This window comes from Drosophila ananassae, chromosome XL, assembly GCF_017639315.1.
Source record: "Drosophila ananassae strain 14024-0371.13 chromosome XL, ASM1763931v2, whole genome shotgun sequence".
NCBI lineage: Eukaryota > Metazoa > Arthropoda > Insecta > Diptera > Drosophilidae > Drosophila > Drosophila ananassae.
Genome location: NC_057931.1, coordinates 7,247,625 through 7,268,960, shown reverse-complemented (window position 1 = coordinate 7,268,960; position 21,336 = coordinate 7,247,625). Strand labels below are relative to the sequence as shown.

Genomic DNA, 21,336 nt, shown 5'->3' with positions numbered 1-21,336 from the left:
CATTTGCTTCTTCTTTCTTACCGTAATTTGTCGGTGATTCATTTTTCTTGTCCCACCCCTCCACTCCCCTCCCCCCTCCCCTGGCAGTCTTACCTGCTTTTTTTTGGCCAGAACTTTTCGGTTTATTAAATGCTTCATGGCACTATTTCCGTGGAAGCCCCGGGGGCGACATTAAGCGGAAAACGCATAAGGGAAAAGGTTGTCAGAAAAAAATAGAATAAAATAAACTGCGGTTGAGAGAGTCCTTTAATTTCCAGGACACTCGCTAAACAATACAATTATCCACCTGATTTGTGCAATTATCGTTCAATTATTGACAGACCTCGAAATGGCTGTAATGCGATTAGGGCCAAAATACAATTCTAGCCAGATATTAATTAGGTCCAACTGATTTGTCCGTTTTTCGCGGCACGGAAGTGCATGTAAGTGCAATAATTATCAGCAATTATGATTATGAACACATTCAAATAATTCGATTTGGAACTTGTTGAATGTGTAATAGGATAACGAATTTGTTGGTGGCTTTCCCCCCTAAAAAAAAATAAAAATAAACATTCAAAATGACAAAATAAATGACACTTTGTTGGCACTAACTACTAAATAAATAAATAAAATGTTTTATTTTTATGTTTGCTTTTAAAGTTTATGTATTTAATTTACTTATACCATAAAAAATATATATGCAAGTGTTAGAGCATTTTCGTGTTTTACCTTTGGTTTCTATTAAAACAGTGGCCGGTTTCAGGGAAGCCAAGAATCAGAGGGCTTGGCCGGGCCAACAGGGCGTATGAGTGATACACGTGTAAATTGGTTAAAGGACTCGACAAAACGGCATAACGGCTGAACGGCTGAACGGCAAAGGCCAACAACAGAAGAGAAAGCAAAACAAAGTGCCAACGGGTCGACCCAATTGATATCCTTTAGGCAGGATCAACAGCAGCCTGATGGCATAAGGATGCGTAAGCCGATTGACGTTTGTTTAGTCTGTGTTAAGTCCTGCAATGAAAACCCATCCTGGCTTAAGGGGTAGCCAAGTGAAGAACAACAATTGCATCTACATCCACTTAAGTCCGCACACACACACACACAGATACAACAGTGTATGGTAGTGTGTGTGTGTATCTGTGTGGCTGTGAGGAGCCTCTCTGACTGCAACTCATGTATTTATGAAGTGTCAACAGCTTCGTCATCATGATGCATTGCGCCCGAGCACTATCTGCCCCCTGTTTTTTTTTTCCTCCTCTACCCCTTGCCACACTCACGGACATGGGGCATGCCACACATGCCCCACATATCCCACTCACTCACTCACCTGTGTCGCATTCTTTGCGTTCTTTTTCATTTCCAGAGGGCTGACTCTGGACTTGCATTTCCCGGCACATTCTCCAAAAATTTCTGACATTTTTTGAAGAGAGATTTCCAAAATGCACTTTTCATTTAGGAATAGTTCCCAAAAGCCAAAAGATAATCCACAAAGAGAGTGTTTCAGTGAAGGTTTGTTGGAGAATTAATTATTAATAAGTTTTTAAGGACTTAAAGTATAGTTTCTAACAAAGTAGTCTTGAAACTCCCCTCGAAAGACTGTTAATTTAGGCTTTATTACAGAACATCAAACATAGAAAACAGAGACAACTAACCTGAGAAATATTTGTTTGTTTCACGGTTCCGGTTTTAATTTCATTCCATTTTTTTCCAACTACTTTTTATGGCCCGCTTTGGAACTCAATCTAGCGGTGAAGAGAAATAAATTCAAACAGAGACTAGAATACTCTAAGAATATAAATAAAATAATATAAATAATATCTATTTTGAGCCGTACGTTATGAGGCAGCAGCACCGAAAAAGGGCTTTCTCTGTGAAGCTATATGAGCCGTACATCCTAAAGCAGCGCCCCAAGAAAGGGGTTCTGCCAACCGCTTGAGAGAAATTTTCAAGTTCATTGATTCTTAGAGATCCTGAGGCGATTACTCCCGGCAGCCCCAATAAACAGACTTAATGAGTTTAAGCCATTAAATTTTCGTAAAGTTGGCCCGAGTCGGCTTGGCAATTAATCACTCGGCCATGGCAGGACATGGCAGGGCAGGACATGGCAGGGCAGCCGATGACCAAAGGTGTGATGCCTGCAAAAAGGTGAAAACGGTAAACAACGGGGCGAATAATAAAGATGGAGGGGTGGTGCTGGGAATAAGAATAAAATGGCCGACAGTTGGCGAAATTGTGTTTCTATGTCAAGCATAAATTTCTACCCTCTTCAGTTTCTTTTTCTGTTTCTGTTTCTGTTTCGCTACTTTCTCCGCTTTTCCGCCGTGATGAAGACAGACGATTATGCGGAAAATGTAAAGAAGGGAAGGAGGGGAGGATGGAAAAGCCCAAAAGAGGGGGGAAAGCTTGTTGACAACGCCATGGGGAAATGACAGAAAAGAAGACACCATGCACTTAATGAATGCAGCCTACAGTTCCCCATCCCCAAAAAAAAAAAAATGAAATAAAAAATCAGAAATTACAAAACCCCCGGGTCTCGAGTAGCACTATGCACTTATGTATATCATTTCTCTCTCGTAATGCAATTAAATTATACGGAAATAATTTCATCAAGTTGAAGAATACAAGTTCCGCCCCGAAGGGATAACCGACAGGCGCCAAAAAAAAAATAAAGTAAAGAGCATAACTTCACATGTCGTAGAGCGGGGAATGGGGAGCAATTCCCCATTTCGTCTGCAATTTGCACGACAATTTGCCAAACAATCTGTCAAGTCTCCGGGAAAACTTTCTGCCTCTGCCTCAGCCCTCTCGCACTCGCACTCTCGAGTAATGAGCACTCGAGTAAGTGGAAGAAGGAGTTCTTGTTTCAGTTCCATAATCAAGGGACCAGGACCAGCTGATGAGCAAAAGGGACTTTACCAGCAATTTCATGCCACTTTACTGACTTTACTGTCTTTCAAAATTATTTTTTAAATAAAACTCTTACCAATTACTAACTCGAGCGAAACACTAACGAAATATTTGTATACAAAACACTCCGATAGAGAAAAACTTCAAAAACTTGGATCTAAACTTTGGCCATTAGCCGGCTCTAGAATGTCTAGAATGCGGCCAGGCCAGGCCAGATATTTCGGGCCAAGTTATGGCGGCCTTGGCCACCGCCACTGGTATTCCTCTTCATCGAAACTCAATAACCAAAAACAAAAAAAAAAAAATGGGGAGAAGAAAAAATGGGCTAAGCCCTGCAACACAATTCAAAGGCAGTCAATGGAGGCCAGACAGCGAAAGTGGAGGAAAAAAGCAGCTAGAAAGTAGTAGTACGAACAAAAAATAGAGAAAAGGCCGCAATATAGCCGCATGGTTGCCTTAAATTGTATTCCGACCGAGTCCAGTGGCGGGGAACATTTTACAACTCGACTGAAGTGCTTAATTACACTCCAGACAGAGACGGAGTGGGCAGAGACCAGCCCACTCCCAGAAAAGGAATGCTAATAGAGACGAAAGCCAAGGATGATTGCTATCGATATTTATCGGAGATAATGGTTTGGATAATAAGTTATAGTTTCAGAGTAGGAGTGTTTGTGGGATGAAGGATATAGAAATCTATTATATGTATTTCCTATAATTTGCATAGAATTTTGTATCGAAATAATCAGATAATCAGATAGATAAACTAAAAATCGATAACAATCGATAGAAAATAGTTTAAAGATTATATAATAAAATGATTAAGCTTATAGGTAAGGCTCATACTTAAATTCTTAATAACTAAATCATAAAATTCTTCAACTATCATGTCTCAAGTTGCCTAGATCTATCGAAAAAATCGATAACAACCAAGTACAGTCTTGTTGAAACAATTTTATTGGAAAATCCAATGCCCAGCCATCTCTAACCGAGTCAGTCTAGAGTCTAGACCGAAACAAAGCCAAGTTGCGAACAATGGACTGGGTTTCGGCAGACGTGTGCTACAAAATCAAAGCCGCCGAACAACTACTTGGTTATTTGTGCTGGCCACAGCCACAGGATCCTCCGGTCCTTCCCAGTCCAGCCCCACGATTGAGGGAACCAACTCCCAACCAGCCCTTCCACCCAACGTAGGTGGCCATTAGTCTTAATGACTTGGGAGCCAACTTTTCCGCACAACGCCCCTCTTAACTTTCACGCCTCTTTCAGGGCAGATGGTACAGTGAAGCCCGTGGAAATGCCTATTAGAGGCTTAATCTCTTAATAAGTTTTCTTCTCCGTGGCTTTTCGTGGATAAAGTTCTCGGGAACTATCTATTTGGCTTTGGAAGTCATGTTTTGAAAGGTAGTTTCCAAACTAAAGACCTGAAAAGCCCATGTTATCAATAGTTTATCGTTACTACAATGCTTACTAACAAGGCTTGTCTATCGATAGAATCGATAGTAGTTCCAAAGCCCAAGGGGCAGACTGTAGTCGGAGAAACAAAGGACTTCCAGTAAACCTAGCATAGCAGGAGGAAAACAACCAGAGAGCCAGAAAGAAATGTGGCAAAGTAACTTTGTGTTTTTAATTCATTGTTGACGATGCTTTGTTTTCCTCACTTGGCACTCGGCACTCGTTCCTTCCAAGCTTGGTCTCAATAGTCCTGCTCCTGTCTGGTAGTGTGTGTACTTCTGCAGCGTTGCGTATTATAAACAGTTAAAGGAACTTTACGCGCCACACGCCGCCGCCACCAACTGCCGCGATTTTAATTCCACTTCACCATAAGAAGGGTAATTTTTAATGAGCAGGAGCCGGGCGAAAAGGAGCTGCCGGCAAGGAGTCATCCTGCCGCTTTATCATCGTCCCAGCCTTCCGTTTCAGGCCAGATGCATTTTGCAAACAAGCTGCAAAAAAGGACGAACTCTGCAACTGCAAACGACAACTGCTATCCGGAAACTAAAATGTGGGATACCCTAGCTTAGGAAATCTTAAAAAACCTGCTATGGATCTCTATTTTAAGAGTCTCTATAGAATACCAGTGAGAACTACCAACTGTATTTAACAAAATATTGAATTTAAAATATTTTCTAAACCATAAGTCTCTCGTAATACCCATTACCACTGGACGGGGCTGGACTGGAAGGCGAGGATGCCGGGACAGCTACCTTTTTGTTTACGACTGTTGAGGAAGCAACAAAAGAGTGGGAGTCGAGGAGACCCAGAACATCCGGCGAGACCAACATCCTGCCGCTGCACTTAACCCATATTCCTTACCAAGTCCTCCTGCTCTCGCCGTTGCCCGAAAAAGGCATAATTTGCACGCATTCGTTTAGTCATTTTCATAAATTACCTCTTTGCACAATAACCGAGTAAATGTAAATGGAGGGAAAAATGTGGAAAAAAAAAAATATAAAAAAGGAAAGGAATCCGACCATTTTCAGGTCAATCCGGTTTTCGCCAAAATGAATTGAATAAGTGCTTCGCTGGAATATTTCGCTTAAAAGCGGAGCAACCGTGCATTCATTTGCATGGTATGGCTGGCATGACTGTTGCATATTATTCCGTATAATATAATACCAACATTAAATGCCACAAGTAATGCACACACACGAGAAGGGGGAGAACTGTAGTTAATATTGTGTAACATTGCATCCGCCTCATATTTATTGCATGCCCCGAAAATTATGATCCATCATATCTGGTAAACAATAAAATCCACAGGCGAATTATGCCCAGGCCAGCCATCCTGGCTATCCAGCCTTGCAATCGCATATCGAAAGGGATAATGAAAACATTATTGGAACAAATACGCCCGGAAGGGTGGTGGGTCGGAAAAGGATCCAGTCTGAGGGACAGTGGGTCGTTTGCCCGACTTCGGTTCGCTGCACACTCGAGTGCATTCAAGTGTGCTCGCAACAATGCATCCCCAAACCATTGAATTGGCGGAAAGCAGGGGACTTCACTGTACAGTGGAGCAAGGGTACTTGCCATGGAATTGCTTATACCGAATTTATAGATTTAATATCTGTAAGATTTTAGATTTAAGAAGGTATAAGACGCCACGTATATTTATGCCTTAAAGGCCCCACAGTTGGGCGCCACTTCTTCAGAGTAACGGGACTCATAGGTCCTTTGACTTACCGTTTTAATGTTAATTATAGTTTAAACTCTTTAGAATTATAATTTATTTATTTAAGTAGAGAATTGTTTCTCCAGCTCACACTATTTGCAGAGCTATAATGAATGCAGCAGTTTTTTCAGTTTCCACATCATTTAGTCGCTGGCAGCGGAAAGGAGCAACGTCCTTTGTGCAGCCACTACCACTGTGCCACTGGTCCTTTGGCACTGGCCCCCTCCTCAGTGCCCTCGCACCGAGGGCAGCTACAGTTACAATGCATGCGAATAAACAAGGAGAACAGAAAGCAACACTTGAAACAATAATAATAACACAATCAAGTGACTGTTCACACACGCTACGAGTGGCTGGTGCCGTCTCTTTCTGTTTCTGTTCTCTAACTGTGTGAGTGCACACATATGCATTCCACCTGAATGCATTACGTATACGCCGCGTGCACTCAACGAGATCCTGCCTTGGGATCTCTGGCCCACCACCATCTCTCCAACCTTCCATCTGCCATTTCTTTTCACACATGCGTTGGTCGGGCCCAAGCCGATGACCCAGCTGAGAACAGGACAGGACAGGACAGGCCATCCATCCTATCCTTTTGTTGGCAAGCCTTGAGGCCATAGCCAACCTCATCCCCCGAACCCTGAGTATCCTTGCATCCTTTGGGCTCTTCACTCCTCACTCGCAGAAGAGCTGCTCGCACAACAATCTGCAACAATGGCTGGGACAGGCCTTCGGTGAGTGGGTTTGTCAGCTGCTGTTTGCCCTCCTGTCTGTGTTTGCTTTAGGTAATCACCTAGCCACGACCACGCCCACGCCCACCCTACACACTCATCCTCCCACTCACACCCACCTAGACAGATATCGAGGCAGTTGAAAGCTGAAAGGTGCCAGGCCAAGTCAGGGATGGCTGCACAAAGGCAATCATAAATCTCATTCCCGCGACCAGATGACGCGGCCAGCAAGGAGTCACCCAGGGAGTCAATCCAGGATTCAGGATTTAAGGATTCGATCTCCAGCTGACAAATGGCTCACATAAATTCCAAATATTTGTTTACTTCAAAAAAATCGCATGAAAAACGAGTAAGAAATTAAATTCAAATGGAATTTTCTGGGGAAAGTACATTTTCAATTTCCTTTTTCCCAATTTCCCTTTTCCTCAATCTCAGCTTTCTTATCAATTAGGGAATCCCCCTTTAATCACAGTTCCTTTCAGTCGATTCCCTACCTCCCCCCCTTTTTTTTGGTTCATCCTTTCGCAGGCTCATCGTGGCCCCGGCTTGCCATGTTGCTCCTTGTTACCTTTTGGCAAACAAAAAAAAAAGGAAAAGGACGAGCTGTGTGAAAGAAACTCGAGCAGGATCAAAGGCTGGCCGGGGCTGCAGCAATATCCTTCCATTTATGCATGGTGCCTGCAATTTATGCGCATCCTTGCGCCAGGCTCTCTGCAAAATGTTGCCAGCCAACACCTTCTAATAGTTTCCTTCTACTCTTATTTTTTTTTTTTAGTTCTTAGTGTGTGTGTGTGTTCGTTCCTGGCGCCTTTTTTGTCTTTCTCCATTTTTTTTATCCTTTTTTTTTGAATGGCAACCACTACTGACACCATTTTGGAATCCCCCTTGGGTTGGGTTGTGTTTCTCTCATATCCTTCCCGAGGGCATTTTAACTTTCAACTGAAATTTTAATTCAAAACATGATTTTAAATTAGTTTGTTTTGCAAATATCTTTCACAAAATGTTTCTAAACGCAGAAATATTCTTGAAATATGTAGATTATGTTATTATTTTACCTTTAAATATCTTTATAATTCCCAAATGGTTCTAGCAAAGTCCAGTTACCGGTTCAAGCTTTTCAAAGCAATTGTAACTATTATTTTAATGTTTTTTATTCTGAATACTATTTTACTTTTAATTTCTTATCCCATTTGTAAGCCAGTTCAGCTCTTAAGCCTGAAACTATTCATCGCATAATCTACTGTTCAAGCTCATGAGCTCTCCATCACAGAATTTATAAAATTTCACAAATATAGAGTTACTTCGTTGGCTTCACAATTGCAAAGTATGTGCCTGGGTGTGTGTGTGTTTCAAATCCTTGCCAAGGACCAAAAAAAAAGAAGGAATATAATGTGTATAAAATAACTTTTGCTCTTTGACTTTTGGCGCCGTTATGCATTTTTACGCAAGCACTTGGCATCCTCCTGGCTTCCCATATTTTTGTTTTTTTGTGTGAAAGGACTCTTCCAGGATGCCAGGATGGAACGTGCCGCGTGCCATGAATTTCCTACAACAACAACAAGAAATAAGCCACTACTGCTGATGCACATCCTGTCCTGTGTCCTGTGTCCTGCGTCCTGACACAGCGTATCTATTCCCGGCGTAAAGGACCTGCCTGCTTCGTTATAATAAAGTTGCGGCCACTGTGGGCCAATATCCTTTCGGATATTTAAAGGATGCGGGGCGGGGGACGCCCGGCGGGGGACGGCACAGCGCTCCTTGCAAATTTATATCAATTAGATTTTAGGTGAGATGGAAGGACTCCTTGGCTTTCGGTCAAGGTCCTGCCCTCCTGCACTCCTGCCATCTACTCCAACTAGACAAATGAGGAGCTCCTTTCACGATAGCAAGGGCACTAAATCTGGCTTGCAACATGCCACAAGGCTTGCAACTTGCAACATGCCAGCAGGATTCCCGACATGACCTCAGACACATGCCGCAGACATAGTTCAAATTTTCAAGGGGGCGTGTGTGCTAGTGTGTGTGTGTGTGCCTGAAGGACCTCCTCCTCCTTGCCACCGTAAACTATTTTGATGCAACATCCTCCAGCAGCCATTAATTGAGTTGCCAACACACACATTTTTTCCCCTCTAGTTTCACTTTTTTTTTTGGATTTTTTTCGAACCAACAACATCGATTTTCGCAGGCCGGCTTTGGGGTTTTCTGGTAACGCCTACTGTCAATAATTTTGCTGGCAAGCCGCAGCATAAAAAACTCGACAAAAATGTTAAAAAGTGAAAACACGTGCCAAAGCCGCGAACCTGTGTTCCGGAAGCAATTACGGAACACGCGGTACAGTAAAGTACAAAACATTAAGGGCTTGGAGGCGGCGGGGAAGTTGTTGGAGTTGGAAGGCACAAAGTGTATATAGATTTGTACTTTTTTTGATAAAAATAGAGCTTTAATAATGTGATATTTTTTGAAGTCTCATATCAGAATAGTTTTCTGGCTTAAAAAATTGATTCATTTTGTCCCAAAAAAAGCTAAGATTATAAATACCCGGTACTTGGGGACTAAAATTATACATACTGTCCCAAAAAAAGCTAAGAAAAACTGATAATACCTGGTTATTAAATATTTTTGCCGTTTTTCTCAAAAAAGCTAGGACTATAGATAGCCGGTACTCCCAAAAATGTCACAAAATACCTAATAATGACTAATGACTAATATAATAAATACCAGATACTTAAAGCCTGTTTGTAGACCATATTTAACTTTATAATCTATTAAGTCTATAAAGACTAAAATAATATGTAATATGATACAAAATATGTATCTCCAAAAATCTCAGATTATGATAACTGAATTATTATGTCCCCTATATTCCGAGCACCCTTAACTCAAAAATGATCATCTTTGGTGGAAAAAATGCCATCTTGGCTTATTAATTTTCGATAAGAAATAAAATACTGGCTTATTTTGGAAAAGGTATCTAGGCAGGCAGAGTTTGATGGCCGTTGCCAGGGAATGGCTTCCCCTCTTCTCGCCGGAAATGCCCTGAAAGCCCAGGGGCGCCGCCTTCAGTGGCAGAAAGGGGGGGCGGCTCTCCTCATAAGTGTATTTTGTGTTTTTGCAAATGGGTGTTAGGGGGGGAGTGTGTTCTGGTCTATGTTCTGCGTTGGTAATGAGGTTGTTTTTGCATGTTCACTCATAATACGGGAATTTCGGAGCTGAACGCAAGGACGCAAGGACGAAGGACGCAAGGACGCAGGACGCCCGCGCTTTATCTATAAAATACAACGCTGATGATGACGCAGCGGCTCAGGAAGCATTTCGGATGCCATAGGAAGTGGTTCAGTTCGGTTCGCGGGAGTTCAGGGGCGTAGATGAAAGGGGGAAGGACGATTCTGGGTTTGGATGAGGCCGAGTGTTATGCTTCCTGTCTTGTTCAATGCATTTCGCATTTTGACATGTAATTAAACGTTTTGCGGTTGACAACGAAAGAGATCGAGGACGGCTCATAGAGAGTGGGTTTTGTGGTTCCATTGTCATTGGATATTGTACGTACTACGTAGTACGTATAGTACGACCCCCCCTTCCAATGCCATTTCGACAATATCTGTTACACACTTCTCTGTTCTCCCTGGTTCCCTGGCTCCCTGGCTCTGTGTCCCTGGCAAATACTGCGGCTAAAACAATGAAAGGCATCAGCTGCATAACGATTGATGTCAGAGGAAATACGCTCCACACTCCTCCAAGCCACCAAAGACCCAACAGACGGCGTGGAAAGTGCTGAATTGGGATGATATTCGCACAAAATCGAAGGCTTTACATCAACAAAGGGGTTAAAATGACACACAGGACTTGCTATCCTTCCTTGCTAACCCACCATCCCTTGACAACTGCTTTCCCTTTTCAATTTGCGATTCATTAAGTGGAAAAAGGTGAACTAGGTTTCTGGGGGAAAACAATTCAATCAAATAGGTAGTAGTGGGTCTATTAGAGTTACTATATAGCACAAAAATAATATATCTTTTTAAAGAAAAAATATATAAAATTGTATTTTGTACCAGAGTCGAAGCCTTCGCTTGAAACTCTTTAGAAAGTGTGGAATTTAATTCAACTTTTTTATACTATTCTTGTATTAAAGTCAAGTGTAGTAAAGTCATGTATCTGCCAGTGTACTTGTATGTACTATTATTATCTCTTTGAGGTCATTGCTTAAGTGAACTTCTTAGGCCGCAATTAATTTAAGACCCGGCCAAAAGCAGCAGCTGCATCTGACGAAGTTTCAGTGGCTTACTGAGCCAAAAAAAAAGAGAAAAGAAGGCCAAGAGGGGTCTTGGGGTTAAGCCGAAAGAGGGTTACAAGCTCTGAAGCTCTGAAAGTTTTTGTGGAAATGGAAATGGAGGAAAATAACATTTCATTGCATACTTTTAGGGCAGCGCTGCTCGGGTTAACTCAATATTTTCTTGGCTCCTTGTGGCATTTGGTTGTTGTTTCTACTTGTTTTTCCCTATTTTTTTTTTTTCAGTACTTAAGCATGCATATGAAAATGTTGACTGCTAGGCTTTAATGCCCCACTTTTCCAGGAAAGAGAGGGCGACTGCCAGCGAGAAAGAGACAGAGTCGGGAGTCGCCCATTCATTCATTCATTTTTGCATTTCACTGACTCGCATTTCTTTCTCCAAATTGTTAAAATGGAGCATGGAAAATAATTGCGTGCCCCCACCCCCCTAGCACCCAGCACCCACACACCCCCAACCACTTTCCGAAATCCCCCAAAAAAACTTCTTAAACTCCCCTCCTGCCACCCCTCCCCCTTCCCCTGCCACGCTTTATGCAACATTTTCCCCAGAAATACATATAATATTTTGCTCTTAATTCGTTAGCAAAGTTTCGTTGGATTTCGATGCGAAAAGCGCTCGGCACTTTAAAATTGCAATTGATGCTGAGCAGTTTTTCCATTTCGGGGCCTATTTCCGGCCTCCATTAATAGAGTTGTTACCTAAAAAATCAAAAAATATTAAAAACTAACAAGGATTATAAATATTTCTAATAACTAACTTAAAACCAAACGATAATCTCTTAAAAAATACTATTCCCATACCCTTTAAGCCTTGATTTTTGAAAATTCTGACATAATGGCAACCCTGGCAGCCCAAAACTTCGTTCATTAGAGGGGGGAGGCCTGGCCCGACTATCAGGCCCGGGTGGCGGTGGCAGAAAGAGAGTAAGAGAAATGCGTATTTGATTATCTTTCGGTTCGGACTTTGGCCCAACAAAGCCATACAAATGGATGCCACAAATATGCATTTTGCAGACGAAATTGTGCATTTGCCATTGCACCAAAGTGCTCTACGGACAAAAAAAAAAAAAAGGAATGGAAAAACAGAAAATGGTTCCAGGAGCAATTGGCTTTTGGCTGGAACTTGGAGAACTCTGGCTACCAATGAAAAGGCATTCGATTAGGCCGTTTCCTGTCTGCCCACAGAAGCCACAGAAGGTGTCCCTTGGAATTTTATAACACTGACCGCACCACCAGTGTGGCAAAGTTATGTTTGCTGAAGCATGGTAGCCCTGGTTCTTGTTTCAAACGTACAATTTTTATTTGTTTTTTGTATGAAAATTGGCTTTTATGTGAGTTTTAAGAAGGATATTTGTGTTAAGCTTAATATTTAAGCATTTAAGAAGAGAATACTGGGTTATTTAAGCTTCCTTTTTTAAAATTAGGCAGACTTTTTAAAGGCTTTTCTTCTAATATACTTTATACTTGTATAGTTTTCTATTTAATATAACATTTTCTGGAAAATATGTTATTAAATTCATACATAAAACATACAAGATTTATTGAAAATCTTCAAATTATGCTTCATACGCGGGTAATTGAGTGGTAGCCCTGGAATAGTGTGACCAAAGAGCTTATTGTTATTAGTTATAAGCTCATAAAAAGCCAACTAGCAAGCCCTGGTTTTCGACATAATCACATGTCACCCGGCACTTTCACTGTTTCGGTCATAACCTTCTCACAATTCCAACTAATAGCTGAAAATTATAAATCGGTAAGAGAAAAAAGCCTACAATTTAGGGAAAATAATAGAAAAATTGTGAAGAACTTGTTGGGAACTTGTTGTGTTTATGCAGTGAACTATGATTGACGAACGCTTCTTCGACATTGACGAGGACCTGGACTACTCGCACAGCAGTCTGGACTCTGGGCAGCCGGACACCCCCATCCGGTCGCCGTTCGACGACACGGTCCGCAGCATCCAGCTGGCCCGGCGACTGGCCGGACTGGAGAATCCTCCCGGCGGACGCGACGAGTTCACCATTATGTCGGAGGCACGGGAACGGGACCGGGAAAAGAAGGCGATGGATCGGTTCCTGAACACCAAGCTGGTCAGGGACGGACTGCCGGTGGACACGCCTCTGCCGATCTATTTGTCATTCCGGGAGCCGCGGGGCGTCAGTCCGCCCAGTCACTGGGATGCGACTGGGCCACACAAGAAGTGCCACCACCACCACTAGAACAAGAAGAAGTACCTGACATGGGAGCAGAACACCCGAGGAGTTCTCTCAGACGCGCCACAGTTCCTACACTCCCGAATGGTCTACAGAATAAGTTAGAAAGCTAGCAGCCAGTATCCTGTGCCAGGCGAGTCCTTGTGCCGCCTGTACTTTTGCATTTCGGGGCCATCGAGTCCTGGCAGCCTTAACCCGCATCCTGTCGAGGCTGTCAGTAATGACCCACTTGTGCTCCATCCACCCCACTACTTCCCCCAGCTGTTTATTGCATTCAAATGCCCACTCATCAAAATCAAAAGTCAAATTGTCTGTCCGAGCCAGGCCAGGGAGGCAGTCGTAAGCAGAGGGATTTGGCCAAAAAGAGCTGCCAGTTTGGCCTTTTTGCAGTTCTAAGCCTTCGCAGAACCATCAGGAGTTTATTTTTCAGTTTTTTCCTCAAATTTTATCAAAATTCTCCTCAAAAACTGTGTCGCCAAAAAAATCTAGCTATTATAATGATTAAGATTAGTTGTTTAACGAATAAATGAACTTTTACAAATGTTACTAATAAAATAAACTATTTTAGTAAATTTTAACATTGTTTTAAAATTATAAACACACTCTTAAAATAAAAGGACTAAAGGATATGTATCCATAAAAAACAAACTGACTTTTAGAGTTTCCTTTCAAACTTATAACCGAAAACTAGTCCATTTTAAAGACTTAATAACAAAATCTTTAACAAAAATAGTTAATTCTCTAACTAACTGTTAAGTAATAGTTAATAAAATCCAGTTTCAAGCCATTTTCCCTCCACTGACTTACAGGATGGTCGGAAGAGTGTGGAGGCCTCCCAGCAATTGCTATTAAGTTCACTTTACGTCCAGAAGTCAAAGTGAAAGTGCCCGGGGAATGGGCAATAGAAGCGAATGGTTAGCTTTCGAAATGGGTCGGAGGTGGATACGACGAGGTTTTACTGTACCGGCTGCTATTTATTTTCATTTTCGTGCATTTATGGCTTTATCTTCTCCACTTTACCACCGACCGAAGCTCTCTGACATGTAACGAATAACGTAGAGCTGGTGTTCTTTGCAAGCTAATAACACGGCACGCATTAAATTCCGGCTCTAGCTCGTCAGCGAATGGAGTGGTGTTCTTCAGTAGTATTAGCCTACAGGTGCTCATAGTTATCTGGGATAAATCAGTTTTATTTGCGTGCAAAAACGAGCCAATTTCGGCCGGACAAGAGATAGCTTAACAAACGGACAGACAAGAACTAGGATAGTACTCTCACTTTGCGCACCCCGAGATGTAAAAGGGGTGTCTTCAGCCCACCCTACCATGGCCAGTGCGTTTTCCCAACGATCCTGCAACAGGCCCCTTTTATTTTATAACCCTACGACGGCTCTGTGATCGGCATGGAGTTACAACAGGGTTTTCTACTCTTTCATTATAATAGCGTATTTATTAAACATAAAGGTGTACATCTCGTTTTGTTTACTTTTGTTTTCTTGAGTTAAAGCCTAAAAGATTACTTCATTTCTTATTAACTACTGTTTTACAAAATTCTATTACTTAGAACCAATGATAATTAATTTGTATTCGCATTTAGGCATTAATAATTTGTATGTGCATTTAGGAAGGATTTCTTAATGTATTATTTATATATTTATATTTTTGCTAAGTGTAATATTTATTATTAAATGCAAATATTTTAAATCAAACGTATGTGATGCAATTTCAATATTTTCAAATATTTTCTTTTTAATTTTTAATTTTATCTTCTCTTTTTTTTTTCTTTAATAGTGCCTAACAAGTTAACTTTATTTTCAACGTTTTACTTTCATTTCATTTGATTTCCAATTTCGGTTCTGAATCGAAATGACATGCATATGTAGACGAAAAAGGTAAATATTGGGTAGACTTTGCTCACCTGATATACTCCACCGTTGAAAGCGCTTCCAAATCGGAGGTGTCGTAAGAAGTCTGTAAATAAATGCAAGTCCAAAGCGACTCGCGAAGACTAAAAGTTTCAGCACACACACCCACATCGAGACTTAACCGAATTTGTCTTATCGGCGTTTTTATTTAATTTCGCCCTCTTCTAATTCAACTTGTTACTCGTTTCTAATAATCATCTGTTCTAATTTACATCACACCCGTTTTTGATCTATTCCTTTTTTTTTTTATATTTTTCTTTCCTTTTTAATTTGTATATTTTTACACAATTTTAGCTTGTGGTTTTAACCTCATTTTTTTACCGATTTTAACTTTGTACCGATTTTAAATTTGCTAAACTAGGTTTTTAGATTATACTTTATATTTAGATTAACTAAAGACTTCAAGTGGTTTTGATGACACTTGGCATGGACGACACCTTCGCCATCATCGCGACGTTCCCTAATTTTGGGTATTTGTTTGGGAGCTAATCGAACGGGGTTCTTAGCTGTCTATCAGCAACGCGCAGACTAAACCAGACACGAGCTTTTTTCTGCTCTTTCTCTTGTATCTGACGATCACCCTACGAAAACATCACCGCAAACCAATTGATGCTGATATGGGCTGGGCTGGGATGATGGGCTGGGCGTAGATCAGGTTGACTGGCGGAGTTCTGGATCTGGTCGGTATGGGGAATTTAGCTGCCCTCTCGGGGCAGGAATTAGCGTTCCTATGCTCGCCTCCTTCGGCTCCAAAGCTGGGGTTACTCGGCGATAGCTTCAACCAGAAATTTGTGGATGGATCTGGATCTGACGTACATCCGTGCCGGTCCAGAGTCTGATTCCAAAAGAAAGCACGAGATTCTCGATCTCAGTTTCTACAAGATGGCTTACTGCCAGGGCTAGACTTCTGCTACTCCTAAAACGCTAAAGCAAATGCAGTCCTGCCTAATCCCTACGTCTAATGTTGCCAATTTACCACCCGTACCGCCCGCTAGGTGGCACTAGTAAGCACAGGGTCTGCGGTTTTAAACCCCACTACAACACCCCCCCGCTAACATCAGACTTGGGGTAAACCCCACAAGGCTGATCCCGCCAGGACTATTGCCGCAGATCCTTTGCATGGTAGCGTCCAACCAGCTTACCTTGCAGATCCTCAATGTCGTAGTACGAATTTCCTAACTTCTGGCGGACCCGTGCCTTTACAAAAGCAGGACTTAATTTGGCATTATATCCTGTCTGGAAGCTACTTTGTTTGAAATTTCTCCGAAAAACTTCTTGCCCGATGGAGTAGGAAATCTCACGTGATCTAAGATTATAGCGATCTCTGTTAACACCATCTCGTTTTTCTGACAGCATAACTGCCTTATTATGAGCTAGCTCTAATGAGTCTGACTTAGTGAATGCTATTCCTCTGTCTTGTAATGATTGTAGCGACCTTAACAAAGCGTAGGTACCTCCAGATGTAACCATGTGTTGGCCAAACACCATATAGTAGGGCGATGTCCCGAGGGATGAGTGGGTAGCTGACCTGAGGGCGCAGCAAATGCTGCTTAGATTCACATCCCAATCTTTTTGGGTAGTATCTACATATGCACGTATAGCCGTTATTATTGATCTATTCACCCGCTCTGACGCATTTGCTTGAGGGGCATGAATGGCTGTGAGCTTATGGGTAATTCGGTGTTCCCTCAGCAACTTTTGAAACAATTCAGCCCTAAATTGTGTGCCGTTATCCGAAACAATTAACTCTGGCACTCCGAACAAGTGGAACAATTCTTCTTTCATGTATTTCACTACGACAGTCGACTCCATTTTCTTTATGGCTTTTAAAAAAACAAATTTTGAAAAATGATCTAGAACTATGAAAATTGCGATGTTTCCACTACGCGATCGCGGATATGGTCCCAGAAAATCGATGTATAAACGCTGAAAGAATCGTTGCGATTCTGGAGCTTTTCCCATGGGAGGTCTTAACGGACAGTTGGGAGCTTTTGTAGCCTTGCATGCATCGCAATTACTGACATAAGTCTTAACATCGCTCACCAAACCTGGCCAGTAATAGTAGCGGCGTACTCTTTCTAGCGTCTTATGCACGCCTCCATGAGCAGCAAGTGGGTGATCGTGTGCATTTTTCAGAACTTTGCCCACCAGCTGTAATGGTACCCACAGTTTCCAGATATAGACATCATGAAGGGGCTCGCCTGTTGCGTGCTCTGAGCGTCGGTAAACCAAGTTATCCACAACCTTCAAGTCGGGAAGCTTCGCACTGTTGGCCCTGACACTGTCTACCAGGCTTAAATATTCTGGGCCTTGAAAATGTTCGGACGCTACATCCACCAGCAACCCATGCGAAGCATCAATGCTCGCTATTTCGTCTTCGTTGACCCTTGACAGAGCATCTGGAACAACGTTAAGTGATCCTCGGCGATGCTCAATCTTAAATTTAAATCCCTGCAGTTTAAGAGCCCATCTCGCTAAGCGGGAACTAAGGTCCGATTGGCCCATTAACCACTTTAGGGATGCATGGTCAGTAATTATTGTGAAATCCTGGCCTTCTACATAGGGACGAAATCTTTTCACGCCTACTATTGCTGCCAAACACTCTTGTTCAGTTACTGAATAGTTTCTTTGTGCCTTATTAAGTTTTTTAGAAACGAATGCGATCGGGTATTCGTCACCCTGTTCCGTTTTTTGGACCAAAACTCCACCTACGCCACTTTTGCTGGCATCGCACTGGATGTAAAAGGGCTTAGTAAAATCTGGGCTTCGCAGGACGGGCGCAGTACATAACCTGCGCTTTAGCTCAATGAATGCCTGATGTCCTTTTTCGGTCATTGTGAATTTCCTTTTGGCTCTGAGTAAATCAGTAAGAGGAGCGGCTACAGTGGCAAAATTGTCAATGAATTTACGGTACCAACCCGCCATTCCGAGAAAACTTCTCAGACTCTTCAAGGTTTTCGGCAGAGGAAACTTTTCAATCGCTGCCACTTTTTCGGGATCTGTGCGTATTTCGCCCTCCCCGATCACATGCCCTAAATATTTGACGTGCTGAACGCAGAAATGGCTTTTCTGAACATTAATTGTCAACCCGGCAGACCGGATGCAGTCCGCCACTGTCTTTAGAACCCTTATGTGGTTTTCAAAGGTGTCCGAAACTAGAAGCAGATCGTCGAGGTAGATGAACACCTCATTTCGCAGTGACGCCGGAATAACTTTGTCCATGAGTCGCGACATTGTTTGTCCGGCATTACACAAGCCAAACGGCATTACCTTAAATTGGTAAAGTGGGCGACCTGGGATCGTAAACGCAGTCTTATCCCTGGACGCTGGATCTAGCGGAATTTGCCAGAATGCATCCTTTAAGTCGAGACTGCTTATAAACATTGCTTTTGGCAAGCGACTCAGAATACCATCTATCTGTGGAAGCGGATACGCATCCTTCACGGTCACGGCGTTCACTTTCCTGCTGTCGAGGCAAAGTCTGACCTTACCAGGTTTCTGCACCAGAACCACTGGAGAGGACCAGGCGCTGTCTGATTCTTCTACAACCCCCAGTTCCAGCATTCGATCGACTTCACCATATAACAGCTTCTCTACAGCTGGCGATACGGGGAAATGCCGTTGCTTTATGGGCTTGGCTTCGCCCACATCGATATGGTGCGATAAAAGATTTGTTTTGCCCAATCCAGCGGAGGCAAATGATGGAAACTGATCCACTACTCCCTGCAAGGTTTCCTTTTGGTCCTGGGTAAGATTGTGAGCACTTAGCTCCGAAATTTGAATATTTGGAGGTAGTAAGTCAAAGAGTTTCCAAAAATCTACGCCTAAGTAGAGGTTTTGTTTTAAAGATGGAACTATGTATAACTGAATCGCCTTAATCTGACCGTTGTATTCTATATTTGTGCTTAATCGACCTATAATATTTAGCTTACTTCCATCTGCTGTAGAAACATTATTAAAGACTCTGTGGATAGGAACTTCGCTCCCCATAACTTCCTGTGCAAACTGCCCCCCAATACAGCTCATAGATGCGCCTGTGTCCATAAGCCCTTTGATATTCCGATCCAGGATTTTTACAATAGTATACGGACGACCGTCGCCATTATTGCTGCGAAGCGCGCACAAATCCTTAGTGACTTTCCAGAATCTTTTTAATCTATTGGTATTCCGTGACTTATTTTTAGCATCAAATTTCTTAAGATAAGCTTGTTTATTGCTAATGTTCCTAAAAATATTGATTTTCTGATGCCATCCCTCTACAGGACCAACCTCAGTTTTGAATGAGTCCATGACAGGACTTATGGTTGCTCGCTTTCCGTATTTGTCGACTGAGTCCGTTGAACACACCGAGAACGAGCGGCTTGGGTGTTCAACAGCTTGTTTTTTTGGCACTTTATGCATGCCGGCTTATATGTGTTGCGTGCCCCACATCCGTAACAAAAGACTTTACGAGGAGCCGTGCAATCCTGGTACCTGTGGCCCTCCTTCCTACAGTTCCAGCATATTAGTGACATTGCTTCGATGACCCCCTCTTCGTCCTCAAAGAATTCCGATTCAGACTCTTTATGCTCAACTTGAAGAAGTTCTGAGATGTTACTTTTGAATGGGGTACCCTTTTTATATATCTGATCCCGTTTTACTTCCTCTAGAAAGCATTCTCTCCTTCTACATATTTCGCGAAGCTTTGAGATCGACTCAGTTGGAATATTTAAAATTTCGTGTCTGATCTCAGCTCGCAAATTTCGCCGTAAAATCTCTATTAAAGATTTATCCTCTAAAGGGCAGTCTAAGCTGTCCGTTAATTGAACCACGGCGTCATAAAACGAGTCGAAACTCTCTTTTTCTCTCTGTTTGCGATCCCGAATTAATTCTCGAATATCAACATCCGTTCTAGTATCCCTGAACTGACGGCGAAGTGCGTCACACAATTCGGTCCACTTAACGGATGGCACCGATTTGTGATATCGCCAGTAAAAGTCATTGGCTTTACCCTCAAACAAAGCACTTGCGTTGCCACACATAACATCGAACTTTGAATCGAGGGTTTGACCGGTTAACGCGTGTACCCTATAAATAAAATTATCTACGCTGATGCCTCCTGGGTCTCCACTAAACCGAAGTTTCCATCCATTCATTATATGCGCCACCTTATCTGGCCTTTGTGAAAGTTCTGAGGCGTTTGACCGAGGAGAGATGTTAGCCTGCGCTCGACTTTGCCCAACATTCACCTGGCCAGCATCTATCCCAAGAAGCTGATCAAGTGACGGACTTGGGTCTGTCGCCACCTCAAGTGGCTGTTGGGGAATTCTGGCGGCTAGGTTCGACTGGATCATGAGGGACATTTTCTCTGTTAGTTGGGTTAGCAACTCGTGTTGCATACTTTTAACAGCATCTAATACCATACTTTGTACATCCTCACCCCTTCGCTCTTGACTCTGCCGTTCTTTCTCCATACTTTCTGATCTCCGACTTTCGCCTTCTGTTTGCGAACTTATAAGTTTTTGCCTTCTTGTATTTTGTGCAATAAAGCTATCTGATCTTGCAATAGGTTCCCCAGAGAAAGTCGCTTTGCAGGTAGGGCAAGTTTTCTTGCTCTTTAGATGTGTGCTCATACACTTTCTATGAAACCCGTGCCCACATTTCGTTTTGTATAACTCTTTTTCAGGAATTCGCGAATTGCATAAAATACAAAAATGAGATGATCCTCCAGCTTCTTCGTTATCTGAGTGATCTACACCCATATCCTATGATTATTATTATGTGTTGTTTATTTTCGAAACTATTGTTATTCAATTTGAAGATCTCGTGCTTAGCGCTGCCACTTAAAACCACAATTCTGAATATTTAAAGATATAAGCCACTAGATTATGTCCACAAAAGAATATATATATTACGATAAAAAAAATTAACTCCATGCCTAACCAAGAGCTGATTGTCGAAGGACTTTCCTATTTTTTTTGTGAGAGGAAAAGAAAATTATCTGAAAAAGATACGAGAAAAAGGCGCAGCAAAAAAAAAAAAATTAAAACTCATCAAGCGGCTACATAAGCTGCTTTACTTATGTGACCTTCGTAACAAGCGTGGCCAATCTCTAATATTATTAGTTATCTTTGAGATTGTA

The 21,336-nt window shown here is 42.2% G+C and overlaps 2 protein-coding genes across 4 annotated transcripts in view; both read left to right on the top strand.

Annotated features, from left to right (window-relative positions):
- Positions 1-21,336, top strand: part of LOC6502149 (teneurin-a) — a 210,452-nt gene that overhangs the window by 44,465 nt on the left and 144,651 nt on the right. The window lies entirely within an intron of this gene.
- Positions 12,724-13,839, top strand: LOC6502146. Of its 2 annotated transcripts, none has more exons than XM_001966088.4 (2): positions 12,724-12,833; positions 12,916-13,839. In XM_001966088.4, the coding sequence occupies exon 2, from the start codon at positions 12,922-12,924 to the stop codon at positions 13,297-13,299; it is 378 nt and encodes a 125-aa protein (XP_001966124.1). In that variant the 5' UTR covers positions 12,724-12,833; positions 12,916-12,921; the 3' UTR covers positions 13,300-13,839. The 2 variants fall into 2 exon arrangements, with proteins under 2 accessions (XP_001966124.1, XP_044573011.1); XM_044717076.1 differs by having other exon boundaries at positions 12,740-12,833; positions 12,885-13,839.